This window comes from Podarcis erhardii (genome assembly GCF_964252035.2).
Source record: "Podarcis erhardii genome assembly, chromosome: 7".
Taxonomy (NCBI): Eukaryota; Metazoa; Chordata; class Lepidosauria; order Squamata; family Lacertidae; genus Podarcis; species Podarcis erhardii.
The window spans coordinates 88,560,519-88,578,960 of NC_138511.1; the positions used below are offsets into that span (position 1 = coordinate 88,560,519).

General features: G+C 52.7%; 1 protein-coding gene across 1 annotated transcript in view; it reads right to left on the reverse strand.

Annotated features, from left to right (window-relative positions):
- The window catches only part of NUMBL (NUMB like endocytic adaptor protein), a 34,649-nt gene extending 16,789 nt beyond the window's left edge, over positions 1-17,860 (reverse strand). Inside the window, exons 1-2 of the mRNA XM_081869259.1 lie at positions 17,623-17,860; positions 326-468 (exon numbers count right to left, since the gene is read on the reverse strand). Coding sequence (XP_081725385.1) covers positions 326-451 — 126 coding nt within the window. The 5' untranslated portion in view covers positions 452-468; positions 17,623-17,860. The remainder of the gene's footprint in view (positions 1-325; positions 469-17,622) is intronic.
- Positions 17,861-18,442: the final 582 nt, after the last annotated feature.

Genomic DNA, 18,442 nt, shown 5'->3' on the forward strand with positions numbered 1-18,442 from the left:
AAGATTTTTGTTTGTTTGTTTATAAATATGGCAAATCAATTTTTAAAAATTGGGGGGAGCCACAAAAAACCCATTTCCGTTTGGGAAAAGCCTTCCAGAGACTTGTGCGAGTTTTCCATCCATTGCCCAATTTTACCTTCTGAATATTTCGAAGAGTTATTTGTACGGATCGTGTTTCATTCCTCCTGTAAACGGCTTTGGAGCTGTCGCGCCTTTAAAACAAGCGGCGTATAGATCTCACGAAATAATGTAAAACAAAGGCACCCCCCCTCCTTCTGTTCCCTCCAACTCTGCCCCCCCCACCGGCGCCCCTCGCCAGACTCACCCGCACTGGGAAACTACAGCGGCCCTTCCGGACGGCTTCCTCATCGGCTTGCCACTGGTGGGGACGACTGGCCTCCGGGACGTAGGCTGGCTTCTTGCGCCTCAGGCTCTGCCGCAGCTTGTTCATCGCTGACCCCCCCGGGCCTGCAAAGGGGGCAGAGAGGGGAAAAGGCCGCGCTCAGCATCCCTCAGGACCCCAAAGGAGGGAGAAGGGGAGGCAGGACTCACAGCAGGGAGCGCTGCTGCCATGATGACCCCAGGATGCAGCTCACCAAAATCTCAGGAGACCCGGAAGCCTCTGGCAGAGCAAGGGTTAATAACCCTGGGGGTCCCGTCTCATTCCCCCCCCCCAATCTCACTGGGAGTGAAACACTGCAAGATGTTTATATAACATCATATCTTATCCAATAACGTCTCCTGGAAGAAACTTCCAATCCTTCTTTTTTATATTGTCTTCATTTTATCGCACAGTTTGTTTCATTGCTTTTTCTGTATATTCCTCTAAGGTATGGTATTTATTCCATTTGTTTGTTATACAGTGGTACCTCGGGTTAAGTACTTAATTCGTTCCGGAGGTCCGTACTTAACCAGAAATTGTTCTTAAGCTGAAGCACCACTTTAGGCTAATGGGGCCTCCTGCTGCTGCCACGCCGCCGGAGAACGATTTCTGTTCTCATCCTGAAGCAAAGTTCTTAACCTGAAGCACTATTTCTGGGTTAGCGGAGTCTGTAACTGAAGCGTATGTAACCTGAAGCGTATGTAACCCGAGGTACCACTGTACACAAGTATCATTCGATTCCGCTAGGATAATATCACTATAAATAACTGGCTTTTTAACGGATATTCATTTGTTATTGTTAATTCTTTTATGTTCCTTATTTTTGTTTTCTTTATCTCTTTTTTTTTTCATTTTCGCGTTTAACTTTGCTGTAATGTATTCGTAAGATGGTATTTTAAATTTATAAAGAAGATATTTTTTTAAAAAAAAGAAGCACAGCAAGGTGGTGGGGGTTTTTTGCCTCCCCCCACCCTTTTGGCAAGGATTTTCTGGGAGGCGAATCTCCAGCAAATTTCACATCCCCAAGATCAAAGGAGCATTAGGGAGCCGGGGCTTTTATAACCATCTCTGAGCATGCACACAAACACCCTTGATCTTGCCTTGGCTGATTTAACTGGGACGCCTCAATCTCAGGCAGAGGAAAGAAAAAGAAAACACACAAACAACACATAGTCCTTGAAACCCAGATGGGAGCTGCTAAGGGGAATCATAGAATAGAATCATAGAATCATAGAGTTGGAAGAGACCACAAGGGCCATCGAGTCCAACCCCCTGCCAAGCAGGAAACACCATCAGAGCACTCCTGACATATGGTCGTCAAGCCTCTGCTTAAAGACCTCCAAAGAAGGAGACTCCACCACACTCCTTGGCAGCAAATTCCACTGTCGAACAGCTCTTACTGTCAGGAAGTTCTTCCTAATGTTTAGGTGGAATCTTCTTTCTTGTAGTTTGGAACCATTGCTCCGTGTCCGCTTCTCTGGAGCAGCAGAAAACAACCTTTCTCCCTCCTCTATGTGACATCCTTTTATATATTTGAACATGGCTATCATATCCCCCCTTAACCTCCTCTTCTCCAGGCTAAACATGCCCAGCTCCCTTAGCCGTTCCTCCTAAGGCATCGTTTCCAGGCCTTTGGCCATTTTGGTTGCCCTCCTCTGGACCCGTTCCAGTTTGTCAGTGTCCTTCTTGAACTGTGGTGCCCAGAACTGGACACAGTACTCCAGGTGAGGTCTGACCAGAGCAGAATACAGTGGCACTATTACTTCCCTTGATCTAGATGCTATACTCCTATTGATGCAGCCCAGAATTGCATTGGCTTTTTTAGCTGCCGCGTCACACTGTTGGCTCATGTCAAGTTCGTGGTCAACCAAGACTCCTAGATCCTTTTCACATGTACTGCTCTCAAGCCAGGTGTCACCCATCTTGTATTTGTGCCTCTCATTTTTTTTGCCCAAGTGCAATACTTTACATTTCTCCCTGTTAAAATTCATCTTGTTTGTTTTGGCCCAGTTCTCTAATCTGTCAAGGTCGTTTTGAAGTGTGATCCTGTCCTCTGGGGTGTTAGCCACCCCTCCCAGTTTGGTGTCATCTGCAAATTTGATCAGGATGCCCTTGAGTCCATCATCCAAGTCGTTGATAAAGATGTTGAGACCTAGGACCCTGGAGGACCCAGAGATGCACAGACAAGAGGCCAGGAGACGGTTAGAAACTCAGGTATATAAGCCAGGTGGCTTCTTAAATCAGGGTTTCCAGTCGCCAAAACGGAACGGCTGGTTGCCGTTTGGCTCAAAAGCTGGAAGTTTTCAATATGACTTTTTGGTTTCCTGAAATTCGTTCTGCAGGTGCAGACAAAGTATCACGGACAGAATTCGACAGGACGTGTCGCTGGTGTGAGAAAACAGTCCAGATTGTAGAATTTTGAACCAGGCAGGCACCTCCAGAGGGTGGAAATGTCAGTTGACAGACATCCTGGCACCTGGGCATCTTCACTTGGTGGCAGCAAGAGCCTGGTAAAGGTAAAGGTAAAGGTAAAGGGACCCCTGACCATTAGGTCCAGTCGTGGCCGACTCTCGGGTTGCGGCACTCATCTTGCTTTATTGGCCGAGGGAGCGGCGTACAGCTTCCAGGTCATGTGGCCAACATGACTAAGGCGCTTCTGGCGAACCAGAGCAGTGCACGGAAATGCCGTTTACCTTCCCACCGGAGAGGTACCTATGTATCTACTTGCACTCTGATGTGCTTTCAAACTGCTGGGTTGGCAGGAGCAGGGACCGAGCAATGGGAGCTCACCCCATCGCAGGGATTCGAACCGCCGACCTTCCGATCAGCAAGTCCTAGGCTCTGTGGTTTAACCCACAGCGCCACCCCTGTCCCAAGTGGCTGGTAGCCAAGCGCAAAATGTGCCCGACAAATTTTGGACATGGGCGGAAGGGCACTTCCCACGTGCTCAGGAGCAGTCTCACAAGGCAAAGTGCTAGCACTGAACTCCTGACATGCTTAAACAAGCCCCCTGCCACAGTTGAGCATTAAACCTGCAGATGGTAGGGCCCCCACCCACTTTGCAGGGGGAGGGAAAAAGGGGCTGCCCCTTTTCCTCCTGGAGGGGGCTCTGCTGCCCTGACAGCACATTTCTTCCTGCAGCAAGGCTGCTAAGCGCACAGGAGCCCCACCAAAGTAGGGAAGTGGCCATCTTTGCAGCGAAAGGGGCTGGGTGCCACCAGCTGCTCCCCCCCTGACCCGGCCCAAGGCCAGGAGGTCAAAGCTACTTAGCCATCGCCTGGGGAGGGGTCAGCTCCTGCCCCACATTCTCCAAAAGGGCTCCAAGCCACAGCCTGCATTCCCTGGGGTGGATGGAGGGTAGGATTTCTTGGGGTGGGGGTAGAGAGGCCATGAAGCCGAAAAGAGCCATCACTCAGGAGCATAGCTGTCAACTTTTCCCTTTTCTTGCGAGGAATCCTATTTGGAATAAGGGAATTTCCCTTTTAAAAAAAGGAAAACATTGACAGCTATGCTCAGGAGTTGAGCAAGAGGCCTTGGACAGAAGGACAGCTGGATCAGGCCCAAGGAGGCTCCTCCGGCCCAGCAACCTCTTCTCCCAGGGGCCTCAAAGAGAAACCCACACGCAGGATCCGTGCACAAGAGTTCTCTCCCCTCCTGCGGTTTCCAGCAACTGGGATTCAGAAGCATCATTCCATGAATTTGTCTAGTCCTACCGTATTTTTTGCTCCATAAGACACACTTTTTTCTTCGTAAAAAGTAAGGAGAAATGTCTGTGCGCCTTATGGAGCAAATGTGTGGTCCCTGGAGCGGGAAGCATATCATGCTTTTTTTTTTTTTTTTTTTTTTGAAAGAGGGAAGGGGGTGTTGAAACAAAGCTACTGATTGGCATGCGATCGGGGAGAGAGATAAGGGACACTAGCAATAAAGGAGGCTGCCTGGGAGGGGGGAGGTAAAGACAGGGAACTTCCAAGGAGAGGAGACAGGAAGACTAAAGCAATGAGAAGAGAAATTAGAAGAAAAGGAGGAGCAAAAAACTGTTCCAGCTAAGGAAAAGACACTGAGGCAAACAAGAGGGAAGGGAGTGTTGAAAGGAAGCAGCTGATCGGTGGGATAGGAAGAGAGATGAGGGATGCTAGTGGAGGCTGCCTGGGAGGGGGGAGGTAAAAGCCCATGGATCCTCAGGATTTTTGCATTGAGTCACCCCAAATTCACCATCAGATCACATAGCATGTCCGTGGCTACAGCCCGCACCAAAAAAACCACACACTCACTGTTGCCTGGGGCCGCAATGGCGCAAAAATGTGGTTACAAAGCACAGATCCACATGAATCCTCAGGATTTTTGCATTGGGTACCCCAAACTCACTGTCAAATCACATGTCTGTGACCACAGCGTGAGCCACAAAAATCATACATCCACTGTTTCGTTCAGAATATTTTTTTCCCTTCTTTTCCTCCTCTAAAAACTAGGTGCGTCTTACGGTCAGGTGCGTCTTATGGAGTGAAAAATTGAACATTTTAAAGCGACCCATATTGGTGGCCATCTCTGCCTCCTGTGGCAGGGAGTTCCACTGTTTGCGCTGCATGAAGAAGGAGACTTGGGGCGCCATGGGTCATCTAGTCCAACCCCCTGCAATAAAGGAAAATGCACCCGCACGGGGATCAAACCCATGGCCTGCGCGTTATCACCATGCCCTCACCAACTCCGCTAACTGCCGAGGCTCCTTCCCAGGTCATTGAATTGTGGTCAGGAGCTGTCGTCTCCCCCTCTAGCAGGAATCCCTGCAAGTCACAGAATTGCAGAGTGGAAAGGACCCCCGTGGGGTCATCCAGCCCAACCCCAACAACAGAGGGAAACCGCGGATCCTCATTCTTACTCTTGAACTGCAGAGGAAGTTCACAGAGACCCCTTTGCCTGCTGCACCAGCCTCTCTGCAGCTTGCAGATACCTCCCTCCCTCCCCACTGCGGCCGCCACCCCACGGCTCCTCTCATCTCACAGATGGCCCCGGCCAGCTGTTAAAGGCAACCCCCCCCCAAAAAAAATAGCCAGACGAGGACAACAGAAAAGGACAAGCAGGAGTGGGGGGGAGAGATGGAGTGTTCTCTTTTGTGTGACGCGTGTGCCCCACACAATGGCCACAAAGCCAATCTTTCCCCCCCCAACCCCCACCAGACGGCCGGCTGCGGAGAGACACAAAAAGGGTACAAACACTGGGCTGGTACAGCCCCCCTCCCTGTAACTCTGACCCCGCTTGTGAACATGGGGGGGTGCGCCGAGGAGCAGAGAAAATGAATGGAGACCCCCAAGCAGATTCTACAGGGAATTCCATTTAATATTTGTTAAAAAACCTGATTTTTGTTCGGGATTGTAGGGAAAGATCTGCCAAAAAAGCTGAAAAACATCTTCATGTATGCGACAACGGCCGCAAGAGTTCTGGTAGGATGGAAGGCTGAAGAACCGCCAACTAAAGAACCATAGCAAGAAAAATTGACGGACTATGCAGAACTGGCAAAACTGACATATAAGCTACGGGACAAGGATAATGGTAACTTTAAAGACGAATGGGAACCCTTTACAAAGTATTTGAAGACGCAACAAAGCAAACTGGACTCCTTGGCTGGCTCTGAATAAACATTCACAAACTTTTAATTGATGATAATCCGCTAAATAGTTTGAGGATCTATAAGATGCAGAAAACAACATTCTTAGAGAAATCAGAGACTGGAACTGAGGGAAGCCGGGGTGGGGTGGGGGTAGGTGGGTTTTGTGTGGGAGGGTGGGGGGAGGGAGGAAAAATGGGGAGGGGGAATAAGGGTGATATGTTTCTGGATAATATGTTTTGTTTTAATTTTGAATTTTAAAAAGTTTTTTAAAAAAGACTCTACAGGGAATGGGGAGGGGGGCCGGTGTAAAGGCAGTCCCCCCCTTTCTTTTTTGCAAAGTCAAACTTTCCCTTGCAACAGCTGCACCAGACCTGTTTGAAACAAAAGAGCATCCTGCGGAGCCCCCCCCCCCCGAACCCGTTGCCGGGCAAGACAGCTGCCCCTGAATGGGTTTGGGGAGCCAACAGCTGTGTGTGTGTCCTGACAAGCCCCCTCCCTTGTTTCTATGCCCCCATCCCAGTGCCTGGTCCAAGCACACCAGCTGTACTGGGGCTGGGCAAACATTTGGCCAAAAGGCAGAAGGGGGGGGCGACGGACGGTGGGATTGTTTCCTCAGCTGCCACCAGCCGCTGGCTCAGCAGATGGGAGCCAGTCCCAGACAAGCAAGGGGGGGGCGGGAGAGGGGGGGTGTCCTCAGATGTGCCCCCTCTAAAGGGGGGGGGAGGGAGGTCTCCTCCTCCAGGGACCTTCAAGCCCAGGACAAAACCAAGAGACAGTGGTGGGGTGAGTCTCAGAGCTAGGAGCCTGGGCAGAGGCTAGAGTGAGTTGTAATAGGTGCTGGGGCTCAAGAATTGCGTCTTTTCAGGAGTCAACAGCAAGACTCAGAACTCTCCGCGGGGGGTCATGCACAAACCTTACCCCCCCCCCACACACTCACTAAGTAGTAATAATAATAATAATAATTTTTTAAAAAATATTTTAATATTTATACCCCACTTACCTGGCTGGGTTTCCCCAGCCACTCTGGGCAGCTCCCAGCAGAATACTAAAAAAAAGAATAAAACTTCAAACATGAAAAACTTCCCTGAACAGGGGTGTACCTCCAGCTGCCTTCTAAAAGTCAAATACAGTGGTACCTCTGGGTACGTATTTAATTCGCTCCGGAGGCCCGTTCTGAACCTGAAACTGTTCTTAACCTGAAGCACCACTTTAGCTAATGGGGCCTCCCACTGCCGCCGCACCGCCAGAGCACGATTTCTGATCTTATCCCGAAGCAAAGTTCTTAACCCGAGGTAATATTTCTGGGTTAGCGGAGTCTGTAACCTGATGCGTATGTAACCTGAAGCATATGTAACCCGAGGTACCACTGTTGTTGTTTATTTCCTTGATATCTGGTGGGAGGGTGTTCCACAGGGTGGGTGCCACCACTGAGAAGGCCTTCTGCCTGGTTCCCTGTAACTTGGCTTCTTGCAGGGAGGGAACCGCCAGAAGGCCCTCGGAGCTGGACCTCAGTGTCTGAGCCAGATGATAGGGGGTAGAGATGCTCCTTCAGGTGTACTGGGCCTTTGAGGCTGTTTAGGGCTTTAAAGGTCAACATCAACACTTTGAATTGTACTCAGAAACGTACTGGGAGCCAGTGTAGGTCTTTCAAGACCGGTGTTATGGGGTCCCGGCGGCCACTCCCAGTCACCAGTCTAGCTGCCACATTCTGGATTAATTGCTGTTTCCGTGTCACCTTCAAAGGTAGCCCCATGTAGAGTGCATTGCAGTAGTCCAAGCGGGAGATAACCAGAGCATGCACCACTCTGGCGAGACAGTCTGCGGGAAGGTAGGGTCTCATCCTGTGTACCAGATGGATCTGGTAGACAGCTGCCCTGGACACAGAATTGACCTGTGCCTCCATGGACAGCTGTCAGGCCAAAATGACTCCCAGGCTGCGCACCTGGTCCTTCAGGGGCACAGTTACCCCATTCAGGACCAGGGAGTCCCCCACACCTGCCCAGCACTCTGTGCATGCTTGCTGTTACGCTTCTTTGAGATTTAGCCAGTATCTCCTGGGGCCAAATCCTGGCATCTGGTGCTGCAAGAGCCCCGGGACGGATGGTCCATGCAGATCCTCGCAGGTTCAGGAAGGAGGCATGACATACCTGAAGGACCCTCACAGGGAAGAACATGGAGCAAAACTTGCTTTCTGTGGCTCCAGTGGGGAGGAGACGAAGCGATGGGTTCAAATTACAAGGAAGGAGACGCCGACTAAACATTAGGAAGAGCTTCCTGGAAGGCTTTCAAGCAGAGGTTGGACGGCCACCTGTCAGGAATTCTTCCGCTGCGATTCCTGCATTGCAGGGGGTTGGACTAGAGGACCTTTGGGGGGCCCTTGCGATTCTACTCTCCTAAGATCGTGGAAGCAGATGCCCTTCCAAGCTGGTTCCAAAGGGACGCCTCCCCGCCCCACTTCCTGCATTTGGTACCTGCGCCAGCGCCCCCCTCCTGGCTTCCTGCCTGCCTCCTCCGCCCTGGCCCATTAGCGGAACAGCTTTTATCGGCTTTCATGGCTTTCATCCTCTCTGCGCATCACTCAGCCTTCTAGGAGAAAGCAGGGGGGTGGGGGGTGGAAAGGGAGAGAAGCACAACCATTATCCATGTCTCCGCTGGAGAGTTTTCCCGGAGACACGGAGACATCAGCTAGGCTGTCTCCTGCTCTCCCCCTTCAGCCCAGCCCAGGGTGCCAAGGGGAGGGAGACACCCAAGAAAGGCCCCATTGCAACACAACAACCCTGCAGGGCTGACAGTGGGTGTTGCCAGAGTGGTGCATGCTCTGGTTATCTCCCGCTTGGACTACTGCAATGCACTCTACGTGGGGCTACCTTTGAAGGTGACGCGGAAACTACGACTAATCCAGAATGCGGCAGCTAGACTGGGGACTGGGAGCGGCCGCCAAGACCATATAACACCGGTCCTAAAAGACCTACATTGGCTCCCAGTACGTTTCCGAGCACAATTCAAAGAGTTGGTGCTGACCTTTAAAGCCCTAAAGACCTCGACCCTGTATACCTGAAGGAGCGTCTCCACCCCCATATTTCTGCCTGGACACGGAGGTCCAGCTCCAAGGGCCTTCTGGCAGTTCCCTCCCTACTCAAAGTGAGGTTACAGGGAACCAGACAGAGGGCCTTCTCAGTTGTGGCGCCTGCCCTGTGGAACGCCCTCCCATCAGATGTCAAGGAAATAAGCAGCTATCTTATCTTTAAAAGACATCTGAAGGCAGCCCTGTTTAGGGAAGTTTTTAATATTTAATGCTGTATTGTTTTTAACACTCGATTGGGAGCCGCCCAGAGTGGCTGGGGAAACTCAGCCAGATGGGCGGGGTATAAATAATAAATTATTATTATTATTATTATTATTATTATTATTATTATTATTATTATTACTAGTCATGGTCCTGCTCCCTTCTGCCTTGGTCAGACCACACCTGGAATACTGTGTCCAGTTCTGGGCACCACAATTTAAGAAGGATTTTGACGAGCTGGAAGGTGTGCAGAGGAGGGCAACTGAGATGGTCAAGGGTCTGAAAACGAAGCCTGATGAGGAACGGTTGAGGGACCTGGGTATGTTTAGCCTGGAAAAGAGGAGACTGAGAGGAGATAGGCTAGCCACCTTCAAATACCTTCAGGGCTGTCACATGGAAGAGGGGGCAAGCTTGTTTTCTCCTGCTCTGGAGGGTAGGACTCGAACCCAGGGCTTCAAGTTACAAGAAAGGAGATTCCGACTAAACATTTGGAAAAACTTTCTGACAGTACGAGCTGTGGAACAGATTCCCACGAGAGGCGGTGGACTCTCCTTCCTTGGAGGTTTTTAAGCAGAGGTTGTGTGGCCACCTGTCAGGGATTCAATAGCTGAGATTCCTGCGTTGGAGGGGGCTAGACTAGATGACTCCAGGGTCCCTTCCAGCTCTAAGGTTCTGTGACTTTATGATTCCTGCAGCCCAGGAGGGAGGGGACCTGGGCTGAAGCAAAGCTATTATCTTATAAAAGGCTCCAGAGCCAGTGCACTCAGCACCGCCTTGGTCCAACCATATTTCTGGGGGGAAAGTGGCTTTCTTATCCCAGTCCAATATCAAAGCAACTTGCTCAGTTCCCTGGCAAGCCTCAAAAAAAAACTTCTTAGAACCTCTGAGGTCAACTGTTTCCCTTTTGCGTGTCCGCCTCTTCATGACCCTCTAGACCAGAGCATGCCAGGCACTCCTGTCTTCCACTGCCTCCCGCAGTCTGGTCAAACTCATGCTGGTAGCTTTGAGAACACTGTCCCACCATCTCGTCCTCTGTTGTTCCCTTCTTTCTGTTTCTTCCTTTCTCTGTTGCACCCTCCATCTTTCCCAACATCAGGGTCTTTTCCAGGGAGTCTTCACTTCTCATGAGGTGGCCAAAGTCTTGGAGCCTCAGCTTCAGGATCTGTCCTTCCAGTGAGCACTCAGGGCTGATTTCCTTCAGAATGGAGAGGTTTGATCTTCTTGCAGTCCATGGGACTCTCAAGAGTCTCCTCCAGCACCAGAATTCAAAAGCATCCATTCTTCGGTGATCAGCCTTCTTTATGGTCCAGCTTTCACTTCCATACATCACTACTGGGAAAACCATAGCTTTTACTATATGGACCTTTGTTGGCAAGGTGATGTCTCTACTTATTATTATTATTATTACTACTAATACTTAATAATTATATTATTATTATTATTATTATTATTATTATTATTATTATTATTATTATTATTCTACAGAGCCAGGCCATTGGTCCAGGTAGCTCAGTATTGCCTACCCTGACTTCCAGCAACAGAGTTTCAGACAAGGCAAGGCTGCTCAGTACTGAACCTGAGACCTTCTGCAAGCAGAACAGCTGTTCTGTGTCTGAGCTACTTCCCACCTCAGCATAATCACCCTCTTGTGGGGGCATCAACCCCCCCACCCTCTAGATCCACGCCTGGGATTCCCAGCCTTCGCCGTTTGGCAGCCAAACCAGAGACACTGCCTTGGACAAAAAGGCCACAGCTCCCTCGGTCAGGGATAGAGTCCGGCTGCCATCCACAGCAGCGCCAGGGAAGGACAGAATCCTGGAAGGGACCACGAGAGTCATCTAGTCCAACCCGCTGCAATGCAGGAATCTTTTGTCCAATGCTTGAACCCACGACTGTGAGATTGAGAGCCTCACGCTCTGCTGACTGAGCCCCACTGTGGATCAGAGCAATCGCAGACCCCCAACTCGGCGGTGACTCTGGGCTGCCACAGACCAGGATCCTCACCCCACAACCTGGGCACCTCCCCACTCACTAGGGTCGTCGCACCTTGCCCCAGCCTGCCCCAGAAACAGTCTCTTGTCCCACCCACCCATTTTAAAGCCGATTGCTGGGGAGCATAAAGCAAAACAGAAGGCTCCTTGTGACCCACGGAAACCTGGAGAGTCATTGCCTCTGAGCCACTTACAGCATGGGTAGGCAAACTAAGGCCCGGGGGCCGGATCCAGCCCAATCGCCTTCTCAATCCGGCCCGCGGATGGTCTAGGAATCTGCGTGTTTTTACATGAGTAGAATGTGTCCTTTTATTTAAAACGCATCTCTGGGTTATTTGTGGGGCACAGGAATTCGTTCATTATTATTATTTTCAAAATATAGTCCAGGCCCCCACAAGGTCTGAGGGACAGTGGACCGGCCCCCTGCTGAAAATGTTTGCTGACCCCTGGTCTTATGTGTGACACAGGCAGCTCAAATAGTCATTGCAGCTCTATGGAAAACGCTGGACATTTAGGGCCACTTGCTCTGGAACAGAGAAAATTACGCATTCTTTGAGATTTTGACAGGCACTAGAACCTCCAGGTGCTTTTTATATTATTTGCATTTCCCTTATTATATACATACAAAGGAAGCACCATTTTCAAGCCAATCCTTCTCAAAAGCCTGGCAAACTGGGAACTAGACTGAGTGACCCCATAGCACCGATATTCTTCATCGGAAGACATTTATCTGGGTTATTTGTGGGGCATCTCTGGGTTATTTGTGGGGCATAGGAATCTGTTCATTCCCCCCCCCCCCCAGAATATAGTCTGCCCCCCCCACAAGGTCTGAGGGACAGTGGACCGGCCCCCTGCTGAAAAAGTTTGCTGACCCCTGACTTAGAGGCATCAAAACCCCAGGGAATCCTGGAGCTTGTGGAGCCAAGCTGAGTCAGCTGGAAGGGGGTGGCAGAGACCCCATCCAGGCAAGACGCAGGCCCCATGGCTGGGAGATTCTCTCCCATACGGGACCCCCAGTCGGGACAAGATGGGGGAGAGTCTCAGTTTGCCTACGCCCCTACTCCTCTTTCAGGAGGATGACGTGGGGCGTCAGCCCCAGACTTGACCCCTCTGCGTGCAAGATCTGTGGGACCCCCACCCCACAAAAGGCTGCCCATTACAGGAAGCTTCCCCTCCGCCAGCATGGAAGTGGGTGGGTGGGGGCTCCAAATAAAGGAAGGAGCGGCCAATTGGAACAAGGCGGGGGACAGGAACGACAGAAGGATTCCCCAAGGAAAAAAGGTTGCAGCATTTTGGGTTGTTGGCTTTCTGGAAAAGTCGAGGAAGAAGCAATACGGGGTCCTTGTCACGGGATCACATTCATCCAGCGCTTTACCAGCTGCACTGGCTCCCAGTGGAGTATAGGGTCAGGTTTAAGATGCTGGTTTTAACCTTTAAAGCCCTATGCAGCCTAGGACCCTCGTACCTACGGGACCGCCTCTCCTGGTATGCCCCACGGAGGACCTTAAGGTCCACAAATGACAACGTTTTGGAGGTCCCAAGTTGCAAGGTGGTTAGATTGGTCTCAACTAGGGCCAGGGCCTTTTCAGTACTGGCCCCGACTTGGTGGAACGCTCTGTCACAGGAGACCAGGGCCCTGCGGGACTTGACATCTTTCCGCAGGGCCTGCAAGACAGAGCTGTTCCGCCTGGCCTTTGGTTTGCACTCAGTCTGACCCTTATGCTGCCCTCCCCTTATGGTCTTGATCTATGGGCTACTTTTAAAACGAGGCTGCATTTTAACCTGTATTTTAAATTGGGGTTTTTTCCTCCCTATTATGATTTTGCTGTGATTTTATTGGTGTTAGCTGCCCTGAGCCCGGCTCTGGCCTAGGAGGGTGGGATATAAATAAAATTTATTCTTATTCTTATTATGAATAGACATTTAGAAAGTCCTTCTCCATGCAGCACAGGGTTAGACTGTGGAACTCCTTCCCACAGGACAAAGTGATGGCCACAAACAAACTACAGATATATGGCTTTAAAAGAGGATTAGACCAATTCATGGATGGGGAGATGGCGATTGACGGCTATTACCCACCACGGCTGTGCTTTGCCTCCCATATCCAGAGGAAGCAATACTTCTGAATATGAGTTGCTGGAATGCACAGGAAGGCTGAGCGCTTCCGTGCTCAATTCCTGCTTGCGGGTTTCCCAAAAGGGGCACCTGGCTGCCCCCCCCCCCGTGAGAACAGGACGCTGGACTGTTCTGTACGGCCTGATCCAACAGGCTTCTAAAGGGCCGTGCACCCGAAGGGAGAAGCTACAACAGACCTCATCACCCTGTCTGCAAAATGGGAACAAGAGTGACCAGCCCCATAGGGTTAGGGAGAGGACAATCCCCCCCCCGCTTCAAAATAATAATAATTGAGAAACAGATGCCCAATGACTCACATGCACTGCCTGCCAAATTGGAACAGACTCCTCTTTCCCTCCCGCCCACTGTGTCTGCTCCAAACAGACCAGAAAATCTCAGGAGCCGGATTCTCCGCCCTTGTGCCGCAGCCTGGCCTGTCCAAACACCGCCCCCCCCTTCAGCAGAGAACCCAGGAATCCTAGCTCCCATCTCCCCTTGCGTCACCAGGGGAGACCCCAGGAGTCCTTCCGCTCCCCCTGTGGAGGAAAGCGGCAAAGAAACAGCAGCTGCGCCTCTCCGGAGCTAATTGGGCCGCCTTAATGGGCAGCAATAATTGCAGATTATTTCCCAGTTTCCTGCCTGCTGCCCCTGGTCTGGGAAGCCATGAACTCGGCTGCCCTTCTGCGTCCAGGCATGGGAGGGGCAGAGAAACAATCCCCTGTCTCAGATGCCGGCCCCCCAAACCCCACCAGCTGCTAACCAAGGCAGAGGGGTTCCTTTCGAAACTGCCCCATAAGCAGCAGAGTCACACCTTTTGGCCCTCTGGAAAAAGGGTCCCTGGAAGCTCTTGTCATGGGGCCTTGGGCTGCTCCCACCTACTCAGAGTAGGGTCAGGGTCAGAGCCACGGAGATAAAGGTCGGGGGCCTCCCCACACCCCAAGGACACAGCTGGAACCTCCCTTAGACCAGCCCTGGCTGGATCCATCGCCATCTGCTCATTCCCTTTTCCTTCCCCCAAACAGCAAGAGCATCTTTGCAAGGAGGGAAAAGTGTCTTTTCTGGGTGCTCCAAAGCAGCTCATGTTCACCTCTGGGCATGTGCAAAATGCCTCTCCATTTGGGAAGAGGCCATAGCGAAGCGACCGAGCGCCTGAGCGCAGGACCCAGACTCAATGGACAACATCACAACCAAGTCGGGATAAGAATCTCACTGCCCAGGATTCTCGAGGGGGCTGCTGCCGGCCAGGGCTGGGGTACTTGTGGAGACCACTCCAGAAATTCCTGGTTGCCACACCCATGGCCACACCGGGCTGGTGGGGGTGGGTGTCCTAGACCTGGACCTGTCTTAATTCTTTTATTACCTTTTTAACCTAATGTCCCGAGCCTATTTTGGGGCCATTATATGCTTTATACACATTCGCAGTAATATCGCTTTGAATTTTGTTTGGTTGTTTGTCTCTAGCATTTTTATTTTTATTTTTATTTTATTTATTTATCCTGCTATGGCTGTATGCTAATGCAATAAAGGTTTGATTGATTGATTGATTGGCCCATTGACCTCTGGAGAAGCAAAGGAACTCCACTGCTCCAGCAGACAATTTTGAGATGGGTGGATCATAGGGAGCATCCTATGGTAAGGGGTAAAGGGACCCCTGACCATGAGGTCCAGTCGTGGCCGACTCTGGGGTTGCGGCGCTCATCTCGCTTTACTGGCCGAGGGAGCCGGCGTACAGCTTCCGGGTCGTGTGGCCAGCATGACTAAGCTGCTTCTGGCGAACCAGAGCAGCGCACAGAAATGCCGTTTACCTTCCCGCCGGAGCGGTACCTATTTATCTACTTGCACTTTGATGTGCTTTCGAAGTGCTAGGTTGGCAGGAGCAGGGATCGAGCAACGGGAGCTCACCCCGTTGCAGGGATTCGAACCGCCGACCTTCTGATTGGCAAATCCTAGGCTCTGTGGTTTAACCCACAGCGCCACCCGCGTCCCCAGGCTCTGGTATATATATTCTAATGTGGGGAGCACCCGCCCCACAATGCAGCACAGCTGTCTGGCTGCACCTGGAAGTGAGCGAAGCCCGAGAGTCTAAAATCACTGGTTGGGGTGGAATGGAGAGGCCGATTCTCAAGTTCTTTTCTTCTTCTTCTAAAAAGCAGCATGTTGAGTTGGAAGTGCCACAGGAAGAACGTCCTCCAAGCAGAGCCCAAGGAGATGTTTAGCGGAGAAAGGAAAAGAGCGCTGAATGTGCTCAGAGGCACTCTTGACGAGTGCTTGTAATTTCGCAAGGCTCTGCTTGAGGAGCTACTGAGCTCTCCAAATCCACTCCAAGTCTCTCTTCCCTCTGGCTAAGATTTTGCAGAAAAATGAGAGGAAGGCTGGAAGATTCTTTAAACCTAGCCAGGACCCTGTTGCATACAAAGCAGTGTTGTCTACACAGACTCGCAGCAACGGCTTTTCCTTTGACCCCCAACTCTGACCTGAACATCCAAACTTGGGCTGGCCTTTAAGGAGAGATTTCCTCTGGGGTGGGGAGCGCTGAGGCTCAAACAGGAACACCTGGAAGCAAGACACTCGCAAGTCCCAGATGCACCAGGGTCGGTGGGCATTAGAAATTCACTTTGCACATGTTCAGAGGCGGCCATGCTCTTATCTTGCCATCTAACCAGAGGCACAACATTTTAAACAAAGCAGTTCCTGGGCACAGAGGGGCCTGGGACAAGATGACCTCCAAGTTTATCTTGAAAGAAGCAAGTTGAGAAGCTGGGAAATAAAACCAGGGGTGGGGCTCTAGACTGGCCTCAAAATAGCCGAGGCAGAATCTCCCCAAGCCCTGGGCACCCAGCACCCAGGGGAAAAGGGCAGGCTCTGCATTGGGGCTCTGCCCAGGGATTGCTGAAGCGTCGTTAGCACCCAGCCCCCTTTGCCCACTGCAAGGGCAGGGTGTGGCTTGCTGGGGGCCACCTGCTCTACACCGCAGAACCTTCCAAAAGTCAGCCTCGGAGGGCAGACGGAGCTCCCAATCCCAAATCCAGCGGTTGGGGTCAAGATCAGACCCAGATGCTCATTGTGCCAGGCGTGAAGCCAGGACTCACCAGTGGGGTCTCACCTGCAGTCATCAACAGGCCCCGAAGGACCCCTTGGGGGGGACGACCTTTAAATACACGCCTGCCAAGGGTGCAAACAGGCTCCCAGGCATGTGTGTGTGTGTGTGTGTATATTTAGGATCCAGAATTAAAACAATCTGTTCCCCGACAGCCAAGAACAGAGAAATTGAAGAGTTCCACCCAATGCTACCAGCCATTTGGGGTGATGGAGGTCAATAATGCTCCCCAACTTATTTGCAGGACACATCAGGTCGTTTTTTGCCACAGGGAAACCAACTCCCCACGACTCTCCCCCTTAAGGTTCGTTGACTTTGACACCCCCTCCCAAACAAACCACCTATTCCGTTACCCAACCTGTGCACTTCTCAAATGGGGGGGGGGAGCCCCCCAAATGTCCCCACGGGCCTTTTCCTGGCATCCGCGGGGGAATTCCATCCCGAATCTCTCCGGAACAACGGGGAGGGGACGCTCGGCGCTGGCCAGGTTTCCAGAAGGCCCCCTCCCCAAACGCCTGGCCCTGCGCAATCCCTCTTGACCCCACCCACCCAGTTACGTCGATCCTGAAGTACTGGCGAGGGGGGAGCCCCATTCTCCCGTCCCCGGGCCCAGGACTGGGTGGGGCAACTGCTCCCCACCCCCTCCCCGACCACGATCCCGCGAGGCCCCATCGGGGGGCCGGCGAGGCAGAAGGGGCGCAGCCCTATCCAGCCGGGGGCGCCGCTGCCTGCCGACGGAAGCAGCGAACCCCGGAGGAGGAGGAGGCGGAGGCGGCGCGCTTGTGGGGGGGGGGGGACACAGAAAGATGCGATCCCTCCCCTCCGTCCGCTTTGATCTCCGAGCAAGGCTGCTTTCTTTTTTTAGGGGGGGGGGGAGCAAGAGGTGGGCCTGTGCCCTTCGCAGCTGTCACTCGAGGCGGGGTGGGAGGGAGGGATCTGTTGGAGGGGAGGGGGCGCGGGAGAGGGATGCGGAAAGGCGGGGGCGGCGGGGATCCCCGGAAAGAGGCGTCGCGGGAGGAGGGGGGGCGTCGTCGGTGCGCGGAAAAAGAGGAGGGAAGAGAGAAGGAGAGAGGAGGGGAGACTCCCCGGCCAGCCCCCCCCCGCCCCATCCATCCTTGCATCCCATCCCTGCCCGCTTCGCCTTACCCGGGTGCGGCGGAGCTCCGACGCCTCCTCCGCCGCCTCTTCCCGGCTCCGCATCCACGGTGAGCCCGGCGCGGGTCCTCCTCCTCCTCCGCTGCTGCCGCCCTGGGCCGCCCCTCCCCGGCTGCTGCTGCTGCTGCTGCTCCTCCGCCAGCCCCCCGCCCGATCCTCCCGATCCGCCTCTTCTCTCCGCTGCGGACGCCCCGTCTCGTCTCGCCGCTGCCTCGGCTCCTCCGCGCACGCGCCTGGAGTCCAGCTGGCCTCGGCCCCGCCCCCGCCGCTCTGCGATATGCAAATACAGACACGCCCCCTCCCCCGCCGGCGCGCTCTTCTCGCCGCAAAACTCCGCCTCCCGCGCCTCCGCTGGTTTTTATTGGCTCCGCGCTCCTGAATATGCAAAAGTGAAAACGTCACCGCCGCGCTCTCTCTCGCTCTCCTTCCTTCCCTCCCCGCCCGGTGTTATTTACAAAGTTCTGCCGACCCCGCCCACCGAGGCTGGCTATTGGCCCGCATGCAAATTAGCCCGTCCTCTCAGCCCGCCCACCTGGTCGGGATGCGACTATGCAAATCCTATGCCTGTCTTAAGCCCCGCCCCCACCCCATGAAAGGGAAAGCGGAGAGGTGTCCGGGGTTCAAGGCTCTCTCACCCCGTTTGCAAGCCCCGCTGGCTTCTTTCTCAAGGCTGGTCCAAGGGAGGCACTCTGCACATGCTCGCAGAAGCCCTTTCACAGCAAAACGCAGCGGGCGGCGCCTGTCTCCTCTCTGCCCCACCGCTTTTTCCTGATTTTTGCCTGGATGGGCCCCACCTTGGGGCTTCCCTAGA